The 22131-nt window shown below is 40.6% G+C and overlaps 2 protein-coding genes across 2 annotated transcripts; both read right to left on the reverse strand. All coding sequences in view use genetic code 11, as the record gives it.

The window, feature by feature from the left end:
• Positions 1-7867: 7867 nt before the first annotated feature.
• On the reverse strand, positions 7868-9052 carry EGR_05730 (Sepiapterin reductase; the record flags this gene model as incomplete). Its single annotated transcript, XM_024494979.1, has 3 exons — positions 7868-8659; positions 8749-8984; positions 9037-9052. 3 exons carry the CDS (start codon positions 9050-9052, stop codon positions 7868-7870), a joined length of 1044 nt encoding a protein of 347 aa, XP_024350572.1.
• Positions 9053-12985: 3933 nt separating this feature from the next.
• Positions 12986-17774, reverse strand: EGR_05731 (Hairy/enhancer-of-split related with YRPW motif protein; the record flags this gene model as incomplete). Its single annotated transcript, XM_024494980.1, has 7 exons — positions 12986-13839; positions 14277-14349; positions 14666-14769; positions 15346-15457; positions 16694-16777; positions 16876-16921; positions 17713-17774. 7 exons carry the CDS (start codon positions 17772-17774, stop codon positions 12986-12988), a joined length of 1335 nt encoding a protein of 444 aa, XP_024350573.1.
• Between the last annotated feature and the right edge of the window lie 4357 nt (positions 17775-22131).

Here is a 22131-nt window from a genome sequence, read left to right on the forward strand (position 1 = left end):
GCAAGTAGTTGTGCGTTGCAGATGGGGTAGTTTGTGAGAGAACGTTCACTACCCGGAGTGGGTCTCTCCTCCATAAGTGATGAAACTTATTATATATTCCAGGTGGTAGAATTGGCCTGTATATTTGTACTAAACCTTATTCTCAGTAGACGCTAGTCTGACTGTGCTCGTCGTAATGTTTCTTCTGCCTGATACGAGACATTTGTAGCGTTCCGAGATTTCCATGAAGACGAAAGGAGCCATAATACTCTGACAGAATATATATATTCAACATAAAAGTGGCATTTGGCCCGAAGGCCATCCCACCCAGCGTGGTACAATGGCCAAGTCAAAAGTGGCTCTTCACCAAAACCGTGCGTTAAACAACCATCGCATTGCACAGTCGTAAGTGTTTACGTGTGATGTTGAAAGATTTTCGTATGCGCTCTTTCGGACGCATTACTAATTCTGGGACATCGCTGTTTGCTACTTCTACATTTGTCATGAATATATCGGAAGGTACTCGCAGTTTACGGCCTGAGAGCATTTTTAATGATAAAACGGTGGTTGATGTATGGACGGTAGTCCTATACGCTGAGATGACGCGTCCTGGGCTTACCTCTTAGACTTACGGTTGTGCATCCTTAATAAAAGCCTTCAGTAGTCCGATCAGAGTGATATTCGTTCTTTGAACCTGTTTACTGCCTCACAGATGCCTAAGTGTCGTGCATGTATTTAATATTGGAAAGGTCTTGAGTAGTTCAGTAAATAACCAGCTTTCGAAATTAGGGCCTGACCGCTATGAACGGAATCGTCAAGCATCAAGCATCTTTCTATCACCCACGTGGCCGAGTTGCCCGTGCAGCTCTTTATTTACCGTTTGTATTAATGAGCCAGGGACTACTAGGTGATTGGGCGACTCGACTTCTTCTTGGTACTGTAAAACCCCATTCTCTAGAGAGAATTACGACCCTCTCACCGCCTAGCTGGCCGACGTCATCACTTCTGCTGTGGGCTCGTAAGAGAATGTCAGGAGCTTCTCATATATCAGAGCCTCGCCGGGATCGGTATTCTGCGTATTTCTCTAATGGAGTTTAGTGTATTTACTCAAAAATATGGTACAATCCACGAGGTCAACTGTTGCTGCCGCGACCAGTCTGCGAGACAGAACGTCCGCATTATTATGAGCATTTTTTTCTGTATTGAACAGAAAAATTATATTGTTGCGGTTTTTTGTACCAGAGTGCAACTGAACGACCGATCCTATTGTTCTTAACCTGGCGGGTGGCTGATGGTTAGTTCTAACAATGAATCTCCTCGCTATCAAGTAATGTCTAAAGTGTCTAACTATTGAGTTGATAGCGAGCGGTTCACATTACGTCGCACTTTTCTGCCTCATTTTTTTGCTGAGCCTAATACTCGCATAGACGACGTGTTCCCTTCCTTCATCCTTTGTCCCTTTGTGAGAGTATATCGCCCACGTCCTTGTCGTTCGCATCCATATCCAGTACAAACGGTGGGGCGCTCGAATCGAAGTTTGGCAATGCTTGAATGGGTGCAGAGTAGAGCATTCGCTTCAGTACTTTAAACGGTTCATCTTGCTTTTTCTCCCACTTGAAATGCTTTATCGCCTGCTTTTCTGTTAATTCATGCAACGGGCTGACGATCTTAGCAAAACCTTTTACAAAACGCATGCTGTCGTTTTCCAAACCTAGGAAACTGCAGAGCTCCGTCAGATTGGTTGGTGCTGGCCATGTCCTCACTTGTTCTGTCTTCAGTGACTGTCATCCTAACTGACGAGACCGTATGTTCCAGGAACTGACCGAGCGCTGCAGAGGTCGGCAGTTCTTCGAGTTGAGGGTTAACTCCGCGTCTCGCAAGCGGTCCAACACAAATTCCAGATTGGCATTACGCTCTTGGATATCCCTACCAAAAAACGAGAATTTAATCGGGACAGATTGTACAATGTTTTGGGCATAAACCAGTTAACGATTTTTGTATCAGGCGTTGAAAGGTGGCCGCTGTCTTAGAGTCCAAAGGACATCGTTTGGAACTCAGGATGTCCGTTCGGCAACATATGAGCTATCTTCTCCCTATCCATTTCTGATATTTTCACCTACCAGCAACCTGATTTTAAGTCCGGGGTGGAGAACCACTTTGACCCATGTGAGGAGTCTAGTGAGTTCTTTCTGTGGGGTAGTGGGGATATGCCCTTCTTAGTCGCTGCGTTTAGCTTCCCACAGTCGATGTACAATCGTAAGCTACCGCTGTTCTTCTTTACCATCGCCATCGGAGAGGCCCATGGCGACTTCGATGGCTTTATAACCCCTCCTCTAATCCTCTTTCCGAAATGACGGGTTACTCTTAGTAGAGGAGGTGGTATGCATCTAGGTGGATGTTAGATGAGTCTACCTTCACAGCTATCAATTGCATGTTTGACGATACTTGTTCGTCCCACCTCAACACCTTGTCATGGGAATATGTTTGCTTGCTTAATCAGTAATTCTTGGGGCTCTTTTCCTTAATTATTAGTAACGTGAGTCAGCTGTGCGCAAAGGTCACCTAGGTTCTCCATGAGTATGGCTGAGGCTTCAAAAAGGGCGTTTCAGATGCCATCCGTGTCATTTTTCGGCAGGGCAAAACAGCGGTGTTGACTTCGGTGCTTTGTTAGCATGGAAAAGGTGCCTTCCACAGAATTCACTGTCCAAGTTTCTTTCCTTTTACTACCATCCCCCTTCCCTCTGCTTAAGTAATCTTGTAAAATGATAAACGGTCCTAATCTTGTTACAATGGGTGGGGAAAGCCTGAAGATTTACCATTGATTTAGCTACTTCTGAGCCAAGAAGGAAACTGCATGGACGTCCTTCTTGTTCACCTAGGCCTAGCATAAATGAATGGGAGCCGTTCGGGAGCAAACGTGATAGGGAAAAGGCTCACCAAATCTTGGAGTATAGCGCGAAGGAGCACGATGTGAGAGTGCTGGGTTTGACCGTCCGTTGAGCGTGTGGTGAAGTGGGGCCGTACCGAGTTTCTGGTGTTTCTCGGTTGCAAACTTGACCAGCTGACTAGGCGTATTGGTCTTTATGCATCAGAGCTTCTCAGCCATGATGAGTGGTCGGACTCCGCGTTTGATCTGGATATTTATCCAGGTGGGGACCCTATTTGGAGGTGAGCCTTTAAAGTCACGTTCCGCTAGAAGTTGAGGATTCCTAGCGTATTCTTCATCACTATCTCCGGCTTTTTGGTAACGAAGGTGGGAGTCTCTGGCGAGGGTCCGCTCTTCTTGATCAGTGACAAGTTAAGTTAGTTGTAGCAGCATTGTTCGATGTCTGTGTCGTGGATGATGCCGACTTCTGTTGTAGCGGCAAACAATCTTGGCGGAAGGCACGGAAGATTGGGGATATTCTTTGGCGTTGAGATTAAAGGTAGAGGTTGTATTTGTGGTTTTAAGCCACTCCCCAATTTTCCTCCTCTTCGGCCTCCAAACCCTTTGAATGAAGAGGTTGATTCAATAGGGACATGTTTATTGGTCGGAATTAAGGGGAACTAGTAGTTTAAGGGGGACTGAGCACTGAACTTCTCTCTACCTCGGGAAATTCTGACTACCCCCATCAGGAGGTCAAAGTTACATGCGCGCTGCTTGCCTAACCAGGTGTATTTAGGCATCATAAGTGTTACACTCAATTCACCAATTTATCGCATCAAATGAAGATTTTAAAAATGGTTTCGTAATACATTGATTGTTTGGTTTGGTCGGATGTATGTGGTCTTCCCGGGCATTATGTCTTCCTTAGTACTACAGTTTATTGTTAGAATTCGATTTTAGAATTTAACATAACTTTTTTTCCTTTTATTGAACTTCCTAGCCACATTAGTTAACCCCTTCTTCTACCCTTTTTTAATGCTAGTGACAATTTTAAACTAGTATGCTAATCTTAGGTTCACCGCTCCAGTCTTGAGCCTGGAATTATATCCTCTAAATTATTTCCTGATTGAGTTTCTGTTGGTGAAAGCTTACTGCCACTGTGCCGTAACTGACTTCATTTTAAATTTTGTGGTTCATGCTTTTTATTGGAAGCTTTTAATTCCCTGATTCCCTCTTGTACCGGGATGTTTTCCAATTTGTATTCATCAAGGGGATTTAAACTTTTGCTATCCAATTGCATTCTCGTTTAAGAAATCGCTCCGATTCTGAGAACTAATCCCGTCAGGCCGCAAAGACTACGATTTTTGGCAAATTCTTTGTCTAAAAGTTAGAAGCCATTGCGTAAACTAAGACCTTTGAAATGAAGGACCTTTATGGCCGTTTTGACTGGGTGGATGAATACTAGATTCCAGAATTTGCTTCAGAAGTGGTGTATAGGATTAAGTATTTCTACCACCTTAAAAGGAACTTGTTTTTGGTGGCATTCCAAAAGTCTAGGGGGCGACGAAGTCTATTAACAGCTTTCATAAAATGGAATTTGCGATTATGATGGTAGGAATGAGTGATTCAATGTCTGGAAAAGTGTCTAATTTTGCTTATATAGGGCGTGATCAATGGTTCATACCCGTTCTCCCATGTTTTCAGTGACGCTGTTTGTGAGTCGTGTAATCAGTCCTTGGCCGGGGAGTCTCTCCTTTCTAGTCCCCGTGATTACAGTAGGCATCTACGTGCTGTGATAGATCTAACCTAGCAGATTCCAAAGAGCATTGATGGACAGCGTCGATTGGTGGAACGTAACTTACCTGTCCCTGTGCGTTCTTATTTCAGTTCTGAACTGATTAGGTACACTGTTTAGCTTTGATCTGTCTTACTGATTGGCTAAAAGGAAGAATTTATTGTGATTTACTGCGGCTAATAGTGCATCAATATAAGGAAATGGTCCGTTTACACGACTCACTTTCAGTTAAATTACCCAAATCATCGCTTTACACTCCACTGATGTCCCGAGTTGATCACGCAACTCCAGTGGTTTTATAAAAAAAACTGCCTCGTGGCGATGGATCATAGGTCTTTATACAAAGAACAAAATTTGTAATCCTATTAGCAACGGCAATCAATTACAAAGTCCAAAATAGGTAAAGCCAAAGTGTCGCGGCTATCGCCTCCCAAACTTGATAATTGAACCTATCCTATAATTTACAATAGCCCGCTGTAGTCTCTCGATATGCTAAATAAACCCATATAGATTGTGATCTTTGACACACTCTTTTTCGCCTCTATTTGAATATTATGCGATTTCAAAGTTCCTTATTCGCATACATCTTTGAAAACATTTCGACCTAAGGGGTTGGATTGTTCTTCTCTCGGAGGCAATTTTACAGTTGTCTGCGTCTTAAATATAAAGTAGTTGATGCTTTTTAAATTAAGTTGATAAGAGCATTATTAATTAGTGCATTCCTCCATTTAGATCATATTTATGCAACCGTCACTTTTTTGACATCCTTCTATCAATGCCACCTCTTATCAACGCACACACGATGGCAGTCGTGTGTGCTTGGTCTACACTAAGGAAGCCTGCAGGTAGCCCCACTCAGGCACACTTTCCGTTAGGCAGCGGCATCACAAATGTTTCTGGGACCTTCCTTAAGCTAAGTAAATATTAATCGTCTAGGTACTTCAATGAAACTTCATTATACAGTAAAACTAGTGTGGACCAAGAGAAGCTTGTGATATTCTAAGTACTTAAAGTCACATAATCTTGTTTTTATCTAGCCACTGGCAATTACTGCTATGAGTGTATTTTAGTAAAAAGTTTTGGATGAAGGAGCCGAGATCTCTTACTGACAATAGGTGATTTCATTACAGCACTTCGTAGGAGAAAATTGGGGCGCCTATTCACCAAATGCAATCACAAATCCTCCTTTTTTTATTGGAGGCAGCGTCTTATCAAGAGACACAAGCAGAACCCAAGAAGTTACTACAAATCGAATTCAAAATTAAAGCGCGGTTTTTTTAGACAATGGTAACAGAAACCAAATTCTCTGTGATAAGATGGACAAAAGGCCATAGGAAATGTAGTGAGAATTTTCAACCTGTTAATTGCATTATTTTTACCTCACTTTTATTTATTAGTCCTGACTAAAATCCAAGCTAATCTAAATTGAAGTATCGTCACAGGAGACGCAGTTTTGGCGAAATACGTATCTCATTTTATTACACTCTGATTCCCATGGAATTTTTATAAAGTTAGTTTACCGTGTTGGAAGTAATAAATAAGGGGGTTTATCGCATAATACACTGCCTGCGATAGAGGTTTGCACGTTTCCACGTTTCCTCAGTACTGTGAGTGTCTGATAGTCTCCGATTGGGAATGATTTCAAGAGTGAAACTGTAAAATGTCAATGTCTGGTCAGACAAACCTCTGCCACGATTTATCAGCAAACGTGTAATGCATCGTCCTACTGTGGGCCATAGTACTTTTTATTGATGTCTTAGCGTTTTACAAACATCAGTTGTAATATTTAAAGTTGAGAGCAATTTCGTAACTGATCTCTTGTAATTTTATGGTTTCACCGGAGGATTTGGAGGCACTGGGCATTATTTCGAGATCAACTTTTCTGGTCCACATGTGAATAAAGCCAAGATTTTGCCACTTTTACGATGGTTTCGTTTTTATCAGAATTAGTTATTTTCTTATCGTCTTTTCAACTTACTTAGTGTCTAAGTGGCATACTTTGTAATACATGTTTGTTTGAACACATCTTTTACATGAGAACACGAATTTTCTAATGGAATAGTTAGGGATACGTATACTCTGAACGTGTGTTCCTTTGATCACTGTACCCTGCATAGTCAGTCTACTCGTTCCAAGGGAATGAAGGCCAGGGAGGAAGAGATGAACACAGAATCTATCACACCCACATATTTGCTATGCTTACCATAAAAATCTGTAATGAATATTTGTGATGTAATAAGCTGGTTGTTTGATTCTCGGTGTTAGTAAAGGGGACACTTAGGTGCTTCACCATTGTACCTTTGTCGGGCCAACTGGCCTCCAGGGCATGCCAGTAGCCCTAATCTCTTCTGTGTGTCGAAAACTTATTCCGTCTGAGCATCATGTCTTCTTTCGTCTTCGGGAGAGTCTCAGGGCGCATCAATAACATACTCCTGAATAAAATCTTTCGAAATTTCCTAAAACATTTTTGCCCTAGCGAAAATATGCAAATTAGGATGCTAGGAGACGAGTCGGAACAAATCACTGGTGGAAGACGCTAGTTATCAAGAAAGGCAGCTCTGCTAACAAAGCCACGAATTTTGGCTCAAAACAATGGTTTAGAAAGCAAGCCATTTAATTTTAATAAGCAGTTTCGGGAGAGCCTTCTAAAAAAACAACTGAAAAAGCGTATTCTGGACAAATTGTAGATGGCAATGCAGATTACCAATTTTGTCTCGACAAAACACCTTTACTACCATGTTAATGGCTATCAGAAGGCTAAAAGCATCGCTATAATAAAACATTGGAGAAAAATGTGTCAAATTAAGTTATTTATTTGACACCAAAATTAATAACAAAATGCGAATAAATTAGTGGATTTCGGTACTCACGTATTTCACACCAGGTAACATGTAAGCACGAAATTCAAAGTTATGATATTCATTAAATTCGATTTTCAAGACATTAACTAATTCTTAAGTTAATGCAATCGATCGTACTCATAAAATAGAGTTTGGGAGATTTTAATGATATTCAGAGGAATAATAAACTATAGTCAAGTCAAAAATAACTCTGAAAACAGCGGAAGTTTATCATTTTACAATAGTTAATAACTCTAATGTACACAAGATTGTAGCGAAAAGAAAATATCAAGGTAAAGAATGCAAGATTGTATTAGTAGAAAGAGGGTCCCTGGTTAATGTGTAAAAAGACTCCACTTCACCTCGCAAGTGGTTAAGTATGAATGTCTAGAGACCAATTCGACCGAACTCTGCCTCCTCCAGGTCTCTGGCCTCGAAGTAGTCCAAATGCTGCCCTTTCCACAGTTCCCTGTAGTCTGCCTGATGTAGCAGACAAACGCGAGCTGGAAATTGAATTTCACCGGTTTGCGAGGAAAACCTTTGCCGGCGCAGCCATCGCACACACATCCGTGCAGAATCCATAGGCTGTATCACGAGGCCCTGCTCACGTCTTTCCTTGAACCACGCTCGCGCCTTCGGATCCCCTTGCTCCTTCTCCAACTGATCATACATTGCAGTCAAAAGGGGACCCGGAGAATAGATAAAAGCAGAGATAGAGGGCCGATCAATGACCAAACACTTGAGATGCATATCCCGTGCAGCTTTGCTACAACAGTAGGTAAGCATGTGTGAAAGTGGTTTCACCGCAGCGAGGCTAGAGATGGTGAGAATGGTGGTAGGTGGGTGGGAGGTCTTTTCCACCATTGGGGCGACATGATGGAGGAAGACATTGGTGAGGATAATCTGGGAGAAGAGATTGACGCGAAAGTACGACTCCAGATCGACCGTGGAAAGATGTTCATCAGCGCGGATCTTTATGTTGCCCAGAGTGCCGGCATTGTTGACCAAGAGGTTCCACTGGGGCTGATTGCCACTGGCACACTTCGCCATTGCGTCGTAGATTGGCTGCAGTGTGTTTGAAAGGGTCACAGCATCTGCTGTATTCATGTCCAGATGCTCACCACCGTCGAAGTAGACAGCAACGCTTGTTGTACCATTTTCTGGTATCGATGCAATTATCTAAGAAAAAAAGTGGAAAAATATGTCAATGATTGTAAACACTCTATGAGGTAAAAGAGGCATGGGAAAGGATGGAAAGGAGTGTCCACCTCGCTTTCTGTTTCACAGAGGGCATTCATGTCACGACCGAGGAGAAAGAAGGTGAGGGAGACGGCAGGGGGGCAGTGGCAGAAGCGCGGCTCGGCCACTTCCCTCAATAGCTGAATGCAAAAGGCCCTACCAAAACCGCGGCTGGCCCCCGTCACCACGACAAAGCAGTTTGCATTCGACCAGGGTGCCGCCTCCCTAAATGACTGGCCACACGTGCACTTGGGTTCCTTTACATCTAAAAGATTACGAAGCACGTCAAGTTAAGAAGTAATGTCTCAGGGACCCACACATGCAGCAGGACATTTGTTAAGTCTGTCCTATATTGACAATAAGTTTGGGCTTGTTGTGGGAAAAAGGATACACGTATAAGTGACCTTGCCCCTTTTCACAGTCTTTATTTGTTATATACATGAGCAAAATATTATAGTCGAACACTGCCTTAAAACCAAAAGGCATATGGATGATTTGGAGAGGACATCGTTAGGGTGATAATGTGGTCATAGTTGTGAAACGCAATAGAAAGTCAAAAACTTTTCGGTATTTCACTCGTACTTAATAAATTATGGACCCTAGAAATGATAGCTTGTTTTAAACAATTCAGTAATATAAATAGGTGTTCCTAAAATGTTTGGCTAGTAATTCCTCATGTAATAAGTTTCAAGCAGAAAAACTGGTTTCAAATATGTTAAACATAACTTCACATGCCTTTAAGAATATTCCAATTAGGGACCAAAGCAGTGGTCACGTGCCAACAGAGACTAAGCAATTCATGTGATTTTAAGGGTATAAGTTTATGCGCCCCGTAAAAAAACTCCATATTTGTCCCAAGTCTAACAATAGCCAGATTCACCGCAATGCAGAAACGAATATTTTGAAATAATCTACAAATAAACGACCGAATTTCACCCATTCAAGGGAGGAATAAAGATAAATGAGATCACCACAAGAATATAGCAACATGATCAGCATAAGATCTGTTTGTGGGTGTACGACCAAAAGGATCGTTATCAGCGTAGGTGAACGGGTCAATAGGGTGAAAAAATGTATAAGTGGTGCAACACCCATTTTATTCATAGGCGAGGTATTCCAGCACATTGAGGTAACATTCTATAGCATTACAGAATACATGAAATAGCAACCAATGGTATGGTATGCGTTCAATTCTAAAGAATAATTTTGATTCAAGCATTCCAAATAATTAAACACCTGTCACTAATCAAGTAAGCACGGCGGTACATTAGGGTCCATCGTTTATCAGGTAAAAATGCGTACTTCATTTTTGCAAAAACTGAATATCTCGCTTTATGACAATGGCCTTCTTACCCATTGACTTGATACCCAGCTACACGTAGGCTAGTAGAATGCGGGCTAAGGATTAATAAAATAGGCTGATCTCAAGGTTGACACAATAGTTGTTTTTGTTGACTTAATATAACAATATTTCGAAAATACAAAGTACAAAAGTAATTATTTGCGTTTGTGATTTTAATGTATGGTTTTAAATGCCTTGGCTGTTGTGGTAACAGCCATTATGTGGATCCCACGACTAAAATTTCTCGAATGAGATTATGAAGCACTAACGAGTAATGTTTGTGGATTTGTCAAAGTGGTACTAGTTGGATACAATCTAAGTGTGTTTTGCACGGTACATCGCACTGACCAGCAACTTTCAACTCACTTTATTTTAACTAATTGTTAATGCTTATTCAGATGTTTAGCTTGATAATTGGATTCAGTCCATCTCGTTTACCATTTAATTTCATTATTAAGTAATTCTTTAAATTATTTTTAATTTTGCATGAAGAATTTGTCTTGAGGAGAGCACAAAACATGTCTGGATAGAACGGCTGTGTAGCGTCCCAAGACTCCCTGAAGACGAAAGAAGACACAATACTCAAGCAGAATATATATTCAGCGCAGCGAGGGCATCTGGGCTATTGGCATGGCCCAGAAGGCCAGCCCACCCAGTGAGGTACAAGGGGGCTAATTCAAATTACAAAAGTGGGGCCTCACCAGAACCGAAGGATAAACCACTATCGTATTGCAGCTGTGGTCAAAAAGACATAAGACGAAGGTGAAAGGATCTACGTATTCGAATTACAGTTAAAATTGTCATTGTTCCGATGTGAGCATTAACAGTTAATGGTGAAAATTGGCATCCCCCTACCCATAATATCCTGCTAAATCACTACTTTATTCTGCTGATCCATAATTCTAATAAATGTTTTGGTCACATAGTACCATCAACATCTTGAGTATTGTTTCGATGTTCCTAAATCTATTGTTTCAAAGAATTTTCCTGCAGCTAAGACATGCTTGAAGTATGGTCAACTGAGTTAACATAATTCTGCATGATTAAGGGTGATTTTTCATGGATAGTTTATGGAATTTAACCGCGCAAAGCTTATGTTCGAGATATTGATCTTTCTTGAGTGGTTGATTATTCCATAAGCTCTCCTGAATATGTTGTGGACATAGGGTTTTCTTCATCGTAATGCTTTAATAATTTATTTAACTTTGCGTTTGTTTCCTCAGTCACTTACAACTCCGAAGTTTTGATTCTCACTCAGCATTGTGGCCGCCGGGCTATTCCTGCATGTAATTACGGCATTTTCTGCCGTACTACTGTGAATTACGACTTCAGGAAAGACTCGGAAGTGCTACATGCATAAAAGACTCAGTTACTGCAAAAGATGAGATTGTATTTTTAAAAATTCTGTCCCTGATTTAAAAGTATCTGATAAACTTTGTCTTAGATTAAGTCAAACTAATGTTTCCCTTCTCATTGCCAAATACAGTGCTGTAATTTGGCATTTTCAAAAGTAGCTATTCTATAGTCTTGAATAAAATAAAAATGACTAGCTAGTGAATGGAGAGCGGTGAAGTCTTCGGCGGTTTATAGAAGCATTAGAGTCGGTGAATACTTTTAGATTCAGCTCGTGTTCAACGTATTTGCATTCACTGGGGGTGGACCCGGGTTATGCGTCTCACAATGCTTCACCCTCAACGGCGGCTTTAAGCGCGGCACATAACATCGGTGGTGCCTTCTCCTTCAACTTCCTCGTTCATCCAATTTATCCATCCTCTCATTTTTATCGTCGAGATGATATATGACCTTAATGTTAAGATACTCTCCGCAGCGGATTAGGGATCTACATTGAGCTTATTACACGATTTCACATTTCGAAGAAATTTTTGTCCAAAAGTGTAGCTACTTGATAAAGCATTCAATTTGAATTAGCTTCACAGGGATAATATTCAACACTCAGCTCGCCTTGTCAACTCTTCATTTTATTATCATCGGGCCGCTTGCCTGGGTTTCGTCCAATTACTAGGATCGTAGGAACGATTTCGTTTCATTATAACAAATTATCCAGCTTCCTGATTGACCCCTTCGAATCGATCACTTCAGTTGCTAGCTATCACAACGCGAAATTAAGGTTATTACTTGGGTAAACTTTCTGTGATGAGGCTTAGCAGGATAAGCTTTGATATGCATCTTGGCATCATGATAAGGGAATTGGGATTGTTTTTGTCTCAACTGAATTTGCTTACTGCTGTCAACAATGAAGTACTCGAGGCCCTCCTGACGATGCTATACGATACATGAGTAGGATAAAAATTTTATCGCTATTGCACAGAGGCGCTGCTGGGCTGTTGACAGAAATTACTCGGCCGCAGCGCCATGCTAACAAAGTGGTAGCCTGAATTTACAGAGGCTGGGGTATCAGCGCTCTAAAACGCTATATTAGATGTTTCAACAAGTCTTGATAAGCTTTAGCATTTCGAAAAAGCTAATTAGTACTTGATAATTGCATCCAAATATTTGTATTTCAGCAGTACAATGAAAGCATTCCTATTCTATAAATGTGTTAACACCACCTGCAAAATTTTTGCAATTAACTTTTTCATTGATGCAATGAAATTGAAAAGCTTCTTGGTTCTTGTTATTCACGAAACTTAACAACAGCTCAGTTGATTATTATTGTAGATTAACTGGAGAACAATTGCGGATTAGTTTCATTTAATGTTATTCTAAGCGCTCGAATAGAATTTCAATGCGAACATGTTAAAGCTTCAATTAATGATATCTTAATATAGAAGTGGTGAGTCGGTCACAATATGCATTTTTTGCAGTCTTTTACCTCTGAATTTAAGTGCCGTAGAAAAGTGGAAATGTTTTGTACAAAAGTGACACTTTATTTTTAAAAATCTTTAATTAAATAGGAAAAAAGTTCAGAAATCATCATGATAATATGGGAAATCCCTGTGTGGGTTACCAGCTGTCTGACAGTTATCTAGGATGTATCCACTCGTTGTCAGTTGTTCTTGTGAATGCACATGCTGCCCGGTCGTAGTACCAACTGCCAGTGTTGGATCGGAATAGGCTTGATGATAAACGTAGCTGTAGCTTCCATACTCACCTGACTGGAACGCCTGTACAACATCCTGCCTTTCGCATTCCACATGCCCAGATGTGTACGTTGGATCAGAATGTGGAGGCGGGACGTCTGTCGAAATGTCCCTATCATTTGGTGAAAACCTATTCACTGTGCTATTCCCACTGTCCGTCTCCTCATAATTACCCAACACGGAGGGTGATGTGGTAGACTGACTTTCATTAACTCCTCCTGTTTGGACCTTAGGAATTTGCTGCTTATGATAACTGTCTGTCCGGGGCCAGTTGTGCTCATCTGACCTATGGGAAATGCTGGGATTACAGTGCCAATAAGCAGCGGGATTTGAAACGTATGACTCGATGTTGACCTCTTTGACATGGGGAGTCTGCTGCCAGGTCATTTGGCTGCTACTGTGTTGGTTGGTGGTGTTGCTGCTGCCAGCGGACTGCGAGTCGGCAGTGGTGCTGCTGCCCGAAACCATGACGGAGAGAGATGCCAGACGCGTGCGAGCCTCATAGTCTCGCCTGTATATACAAGCGTGAAGGTGGGAAAGCAACTTCTTGCGAAACACCTCGTCCATCGTACTCACGACTGGCAGCGCACTCAGGAAACGCGTCACCTCAGCAAAGCACTCCTGGAATCCAAGAAGCCGATTCTCCAATAATCGTAGTTCTGTGTTTAGGATGGTGCCTTCAATGACCAAGAAATCAATTTTATTTGCAATGGTTGGAGCTGTTACATATCATGTGTGTCTCCAAAGACAACTTCAAGGGAGTTACACATGTAACGTTTCCGAAAGTGGTGTAAATTCCACTGCTCACTTTTTCAAAAACAATTTTTTTTAATGAGGCACCTCCATTTTCACAGATAAGAGTGGCTAAATTTTCAACAACCATTTCCATAAATTTACCAAACTAATCTAAGTTAAATGGGAATTGTTTCATTGACTAAGGCTGATGAGTAAGGTTATTTATTACCAAGTCCCCTAAGGATTCAAGTGTTAAATTTTTTGCGCATACTTAAATGGGACCTGAGAAAATGTTTCTGTTGAAAATCCGAAATGGATGACAAATTAATAAGTAATTTGGTTAAGATGCGGTTATTATTCCTTCTAAACGTTTGCTTACCATCTCTGTGAATGCGATGAAGAAATTCGACTGTCATTTGCAAGATTTCCGCCTTTTCGAGCTTGGTTGAAGTCTGGTAAATAATCAAAAAAGGATGGCAAAAGACCCACGGAGTTACTATTCAGGTGTCACCTTAACAACCGTGCTGACAAGTCTACTAGCTTACGGTGGTAAAAGACATTAAATTTATTGAGAATATGAAAACCGGTAACATGGCGGTGGCTTGTGATTTCCCGGCCAAATATTAACCGCTGAGTTGTTTACAAACCTTATGAATGAGCGATAAATGCAACAAGCAACACAGCCCCGAATTGTACAGTAATTGACTCAACCATTCATGTAAATTCCTGCCTCCTCCCAACGTTTGTCTTGTCCAATTTTACGCGAACCGTTCCTCTTCTCACCACCCTCATCCAGCCCCCTCTACTGGCTTCCCTTTCGTCACCTTTCCGCCCGGTATCCGGCGTCACCAGGTGGCGATCTGTGTAGCCAGCTGGCCAAAGCAATTAATCAGGACCTGAGTCCCCACGGGAAAGTATTATTATCGATGCCCTCGGTGAGCCTTGCAGACTAGCCGACACTACCGACTCAATTGTAGTTTTGATGCCAATGAGTGAGGGCAAGCTTACTCCTCATAGAAGGCATTAGGCAAGATTGTAAATATAGTAACTTTGTTTTACTTTTTGTAAAATGGTTAATCCTAATAATAATTTAACGGAGTCTTGTTGCATAGTCGACTGACTCTAATATTGGTATTTAGCAAAAATGAATAATAAATTCTTTGCGGCTCAAAGGAAATCCGTTGATTTGTTAAAAAGAAAATTTGTATAGCTGATCAATAATCAAAATTAGGAATCGAAAAATGTAACGAAATCAAATTTATGCACAAAGGTGGCATCAAAGTGAACCAGGGATTGTTATAATGCAAATATAAAGAAGTCACTTATGACATCGTAGCTCTTGCTCACAACTTGCTCATTTTCAATCTCTTTTACTTAAAGGGAAAAGGATTGGAAACACCTTGCTCCGCCGCCTCCTCCTCTGCCGCACACAGACGAGCATTACTCACAGGAGAGTTCGAGTTGCCAAGACGAGCGACTGGTCACTGGCCCCATCCGTCCCATCAACCTTTTTCCCCCTCCTTCTCGTTGTGTGCGAATGCTTAGGCGAGCATCTGCGGCCTCTCACAGTTGAAGTAGACACTTAAATGCCTCCCTCCCTCAGCGTGTGGAGACAGGAGCAGGAAAATTATTCACTCTTTGTGTAGGGGTAAAACTAGTTTATCAAGTCGCTTACGGCCTGTTAAAGTCGTATTTATTTTGTCTTATCAAGTAACTATTTCAAAGGTGTAAATCCATTCATTAAAAATCTCCCAAGTGAAGTAAACTAGCACCCAAATATTCCAACAATAGGATGGTCGTACGATTGTGTGGTATTGAACTGGGCTACCATTACCCAATGGCTAGGTGTTTATTTGCCCTGAAGTCTGGTATTGGCACCTCATGTGTCGTCAGGTTGCCGTGTCAGCGTGGTTGATGACCACTTTACTCCCCCTTCCCCAGTTACATCAAACCATTACGGCGAAGAGGGGAGAGAAGTGCCTTGAAGTGGTAAAGTTTTGGACTTCAGGCTTACCGATAAATGGATTGGTATCACAACGAAAGAGACTACGACAAATGACTGGGTCGGAAGTGTGTAAATAAGTGATTGCAGTGAGATTCGTTAACGTAATCTAAATGGAAATAAAACTAATGTAATAGAACACTTTTGTAAATGTAGCAATACGTTGCAGTTACGATATCTCTGAACTGCTAATTTACAAGTCTGTAGAATAGCCCTGTATTCAAACCTAGACTTTTTTAAATTAAGTCAAAGGCAAGCAACAGTTGCAATGCATCAAGGGCACCGTTTGACACTGTTTAATATGGGATGAATAAATGTCTAGAGGTTGATTTTGCAAATAAATGTGCGCATCGAATGATAGTCTTAAAAACACCTACTTAATAGAGTGGTGGAAACCGAATTGTGAGACGATTACGAAAGTGATGAGCATGCTAGCAGTCAATTCAATGTACTTGATGAGACAATGCTCTTCGAGTTTTGGCCCAAAAACTAAATAACCTTAATTGATCTTGCTGGCAGAACTCTTTCGCAGGGTAGTCCTCAAATAGATGTTTACTACAGTTCTTGTTTAATGAAATGCGACTCTTCTTGTAAAGTCAGATATAGGCATTACTGGACCCCGGGGATTGATCTGTCCAATCTCAGAGCGGGTTACTACACTTTTCTAGCTTGGGAGAGCACGCTTGTTGCCATGGTAGTTGATCGCTTTTTAAAATCTTACTTTATAGAGGGAAATCGAGGTGGTTACAAAGTACTTTGAATGTATGAATATGCACAAAGATCGGAGAGCTAACCTGCTTCTGTGCTGCGTCCGGTACAAGTCGGCGAAGCTCACTGAGGTTGAAGTTTATCCTATCTCGACGGCGCTTCTCAATGATCTGCAATGAATGCGAAAAAGCAGGAAAATAATGCATTTGTATTAAACCACGATGCTATGCACTTTAAAGGTAAATATGGCGAGAACTCAATAACTTACGCCTCGTCTTCTTTTTCTATCCAGACCGGTGTACCCTCCAGAGGAGCTAAAGGAGAAAAGACCAAATTGCACGAGCAAATAATTTTCCTATTTTCCCTTTAAAATGTTTTAACTTTATTGGGATTTGGATTAACGCGAAATTCTGTTACTAGTAAGCCAAATCATCATAAAAGCACTTGTAACTGATCATACCAATATTCCCATATTTGGGTGCCTATTTCAACCTTGGGCTATGGTTGTATATCGATTTCGTGTCAAAGAAAGAGGCTAAAGAAATACGTTTGCTTATCTTGGAGCCCTGAACGAATCAACTGCATTCTTATAAGATAATATTTCACAGTAAGTAGTTTGCACAAGCCTACTCACTAAATTATTTAGTACCCAACTATGTGATAAGCAAATTGGTGCAAAACCAATGTTGGGCTAAGTTTTGCCTTTAAAAATAGCAAAAAGACCAAATTCTCTAAGTCGGTAGAATTTACGTCAAAAGCCGTTCAACCTAGTAACATGACGTTTTTCGAATAATGACAATCGATAGTTAAAAACAAATTATTATGTAGATTTTTTCACATTGTTTGCACCTGTTAACATTGTCAAAAAATCTAGAGCTAATGACCACATAGTCCGGTGTTAAAACAGCAGGAAAACTTGACAGACAACAGGTAGTTCAAGTAATTAAAGGCTTAATACCGCTTTGACAAAGTCAGCGCCAAAAATAAGAAATTAATTGAATAAAAAGGATAATCTGGGATCGTACTTATGATGGCTTTAAAAATTTTGAAAAAACCTATGAAGTAAATAATGCCTATACGGAACAATTCATTGGAACAATCGCACCCAATATCGTCGTCCTCAATATCATCATCAGGCGAAACACAACGTTTTTCATGAGCTCGCATTTGAACAGACAGGGATCACACGTTCCAGATCCGAAAGAGTATTTTGGAGCATTGGAAAGTAGAATGGCCCTTTGGTAGGCCGACTGGTTTGCGCATCCTCGGGCACCATCGTGATTGGTCGGTAAACCGAATCGTCAACCAATGAAAAACGGAATAGACCCATTTTGCGGTCGTAATGTTTCCAAAAGGAGGCAAACGATGTTCGTATTTCATTGAGATATTCATGCTTAAAAATGCCACAAGTTTTCCAGCATCATAAAGGCTGCAATCTATGTAAAACTACTTGCACCTTAATTCAAAAGTATCGGCGAATAAAATTCTGCCACATGGTCAGCTGTAAGTAGTGTGAAAATGAAGATATTACAGTATTTTCTCAAATATTTTTACTTATTATAATGTGTTAAAAATTGCTTTATTGAAAATAAGCAAAACCTACTGCAGATTTATATTGTGACCATTAGATGAGTCGATTCTCATTGCCCTAAATTAAAGCAAAAGTTGGTTTGATCATAGTAAAGTTGTAAATAATTCCTTTTGTACTGTGTGAAAAAACCCGTAAGGCAGATGCCCATTTTAAAGCTCGTTGAGAAATGAGCAGCAAATGCAGGCTCAAATAAGATACGCTATTCTTACTTGTGCTGGAAAATTAGGGAAAAATATTTGTACTATTTAAAAAAGAGACCGGTGTATTTGCATCTATAGTATTTTTAAAAGTTAGGAAAATAATTAGGAACAAGAGGGAAAAAAATATATGGAATTGGAAAAAGTAGCTCAAAAGTGAATACAAACACTACTCTTAACTAAAGAATGCTTCACAAGACTTCTAATGGGATTTCTTCATGTTAAAAGTTTTAGCTAGATCCTCTGATTTGCCCAAAAGTTTCTGCCTTAGTTCCACATAAATCCAACAATTTTGGCCGGAAATGCATCAAGCCCGTATCTCATTTGAAGCCGTGAGTGCTCCTGCGTCTCATATATGAAATGCAGAAAAAATGTAATGTAAAGCTCAATTAACTAAAACCATACTTTAACTGTGTTTGGGTAAAACCATAGTGCAAGCAATTCTTAATGAATATTGGATGAGTGCCGCTACTACAGCAAGTGCTTACCCCACAATTATGCCCTCCATCAACAATCGACTCTCCCTTAAAACGCCAGTCGGTAGAGGTTACGAGCGAGGGCTGCACATATAACGACAGTAATGAAACATACTTTTTCACAATTAGGTGACCTCTACTAAGCGCAAACTAATGACCCTAGAAATGTTTATTCCAGAAGTTACTACTTCCAGCCATGCCTTTGCACCCAAGAAGGTGGGTTAATTTTGGTTACCTTAAGGTGGCGTTGACACGTGCCAGGGTAAAATTGATGATCATCATTTTGGTATCTTTGCCCCTAGTGATTAACAAGAAGCATTGCACCAGCTGCCATCTTGCAGCTTAGAGCACTCACTAAACGTCAGCTAACAGAGTATTTTCCTTTTTGAAATGCAAATTTACTTCAGCGTCTAACAGAGACAGAAGTTAGCATTAACGGTAAGGAAGGAGTACAATGAAATTATGAGTATGTTTACTAACGCATTTGAATGATTATAAATAGGCTTGAGCAGAATACCTTTTTACTCCTACTTTAAGTGGATTCAGTGATCTATTTTACTTACTCATATTAAAAGTTCATTTTACCACCGTGATGACGTTATCTGAAGTGCAGATTCGAAAATTTTTTAATGGGGAAGCTCACCCACTTTGTAATGAGTGTAAGGGAAAGTTGAAAAGAAGTCCATATTGTTACAAACATACAGCGCCATTCGTATAAAACATTGGAAAGAGAGGATTCATTCATACATCCTTATCAGGTATTGCCAATAATACTATCATTAGAGCCTTGTCTCGATAGTAAGTTGTTCTATCAACCGTCAATTGAAAACGTCGAAAACTGGAGAAAATAACTAAAAGCAATGATCTAAAATGCTTACCTTCCGATTCCGCTTAGAGGAATTTGCGAAAAATTAAACAGACTATCAAATTCAGCGGGACTAAATCTGATTCAAATAGAATGAGGGTTGTGGATTGTACACTGAATTTTTGTCCCGTTTTTTCCCCTACGATTTTTTACTAAAGAGCTGAAATCCAATACAAAGGTACGTTCAGTGGCCTAAAGAATTAACTAAACTTTAATTCTCATCCATATTTGAGTAAACAATACTAGGGATTACCAGTGCCGTCATTCTTCGCACGTTTACTGAAGGAACCAATCTGATAGCAGTGCTAAGTTTGAATGGAAATGCTGCTTCTCAATTTTTGTATTACTGTGATGTTTGTTCAATTAAAAACTTGAAGAAATTACAAACGATTAAGCGTTGTTTCGATTTAAACTGCGTATGCGCCTGAATTTATCAACTGGTGTGAGTTAGGTAGTGACGGGATGGCATAAATATTTGACATTTAATGCGCCTATTCCCGTGATCCTGCGCAACAAGCATAAACAAGCCTTTACGTTTATCACAGCCAGGTTCAGCAGTGATCACGACTTGGGAATGGGGAATTACCCTCTCTTTACCTTCCCAGCACCCCCTCTCCCCTCATGGAAAAGGGCAATTAAGGCTTAATAAAATTTGCAATGACCCGAGGGGGGCGGGGTGAGACAAGGAAGGTGGGAAGGTGACGGATAGTTAACTCTCGGGGGAATCGTTCTAGCGGAACCGCTTAAACTTAACCTGACGTTTATTACAGATTGTAATACTGCTATTTGAATGAAATTTTAATGTCAACGCTTGCATTTTAAAATAAAAATGAGATTACTGTCGTCTTTACAAGGGAGTTTAAAGGGCGAGCATAATGAATTGAACTCATAATAGTGGAAGGGTGAGGTGATTTATTTTAGTTGATACGTGTTGAGGATGTGGGTTTAAATACTTAATTACAATAGAACTCTGTTTTAAAGTTCCTATATGCTCAAATTTATCTTCTATGATTTTCTGTATATCAAAATAGAGTGCACAATTCTAAATTAACATACTTTGGCTTCAACTTCACCGGGAACGAAAGCAGCGTCAGAAAAAAAACTGGGGTTATTCTCTCACCTGAAAATCATCATAGGTAATTAAGTAACTCGATAGATAAAATTAGACTCCTGGCAAATGTTCTTATCCTCAGATTAAGGACAGTCTGCATCTCTCTTCTCAATTTAAATCCAACCAAACTGTTTACTCCACGATTTGGTACAATCAATTGGCATGAAGTGAAGAAACATGTGATAGTGGTGGCAGTTGTGTTAAGGAGGTGATTGTAAAACGCTTATTTATTAAACGTGCGTAGTTTCGAAAGCGATACCATTGTGTAATAATGTGTGTTTGAACATACCTCGTGGGTGAAAAGTGGTCAGTACGCCAACCACATGACGAAACTGACGCCTTTTGCCCCTGAAAAAGAAACGAACTTCAGTCTTCTTTAAACACTGCCAACTTGTAAACCCTAGATTACTGCTCAACTAAAAGATGTCATCATTTACACACTTTTCGCATTCCAAGGGTGCAAAACCAGAAATGAAAACGGGAAGTCTAGAATCTGTTACGCTGGTGGCAGCACCAGCATACCATCCTTTTTTCAGGGCTGGCATGGGTTTTGGAAAATGGTTTGGAAATGCTAGATTTAAACTATGCCTTTACTTTAGCGTTACAGGACGCCACAGATCTTATGCACTCCATTTCAGAACCTATTCTCGAGCCGTAAAGGTCTGGACAACCTCAGATACTGAGTTTACAGAAGGCTTCGATATTTTAGTTTAACTCGTCATCGCCCAAGAAGAATAGATACCAGTCAGAGGGTTCTGCCGTCGAAACCGAAATGTGGGGGACGATGATTAGGAGTAAGAGGAGTACGCAAAGAACCTAGAGGAATTGGCTGAAGTAGCTTTTCGCGGCTCACTTCCAACTAGAGTTGAGGATGGACAACCATCGGATTTGGACACGGGGTTCCCAAAACGGTGATTGACGGTCAAGGCACTAACATTGAAATCCAACTTTTTACCAAACTATGCAATCCTTCGGAATCTCCCAGAAACGTACCACATCTGAACGTCCTCAAGGTAATGGGCAGATTGGAAAGATCGAATTACACTCTAGTTGGACTGCTAAAGGCTTTCACTAAAAATGTTCAGTCAAAAGATTGGAATTTGTGCCTTGGACAGTGCCTTCTTGCGTATAGGGCTACAATGCACTACGCATCAACAGGCATTCCACCGTTCAAAATGCTCACAGACCGAGAAATAAGAATGTTAACCGTTAGTTTTCTATCAAATGCGGATGTAGCAACCCACAATGTACCAGTGCGTACTGCGACTACAATAACTTATTAGG

Source organism: Echinococcus granulosus, assembly GCF_000524195.1.
Source record: "Echinococcus granulosus chromosome Unknown EG_S00045, whole genome shotgun sequence".
In the NCBI taxonomy this organism is placed as follows: domain Eukaryota; kingdom Metazoa; phylum Platyhelminthes; class Cestoda; order Cyclophyllidea; family Taeniidae; genus Echinococcus; species Echinococcus granulosus.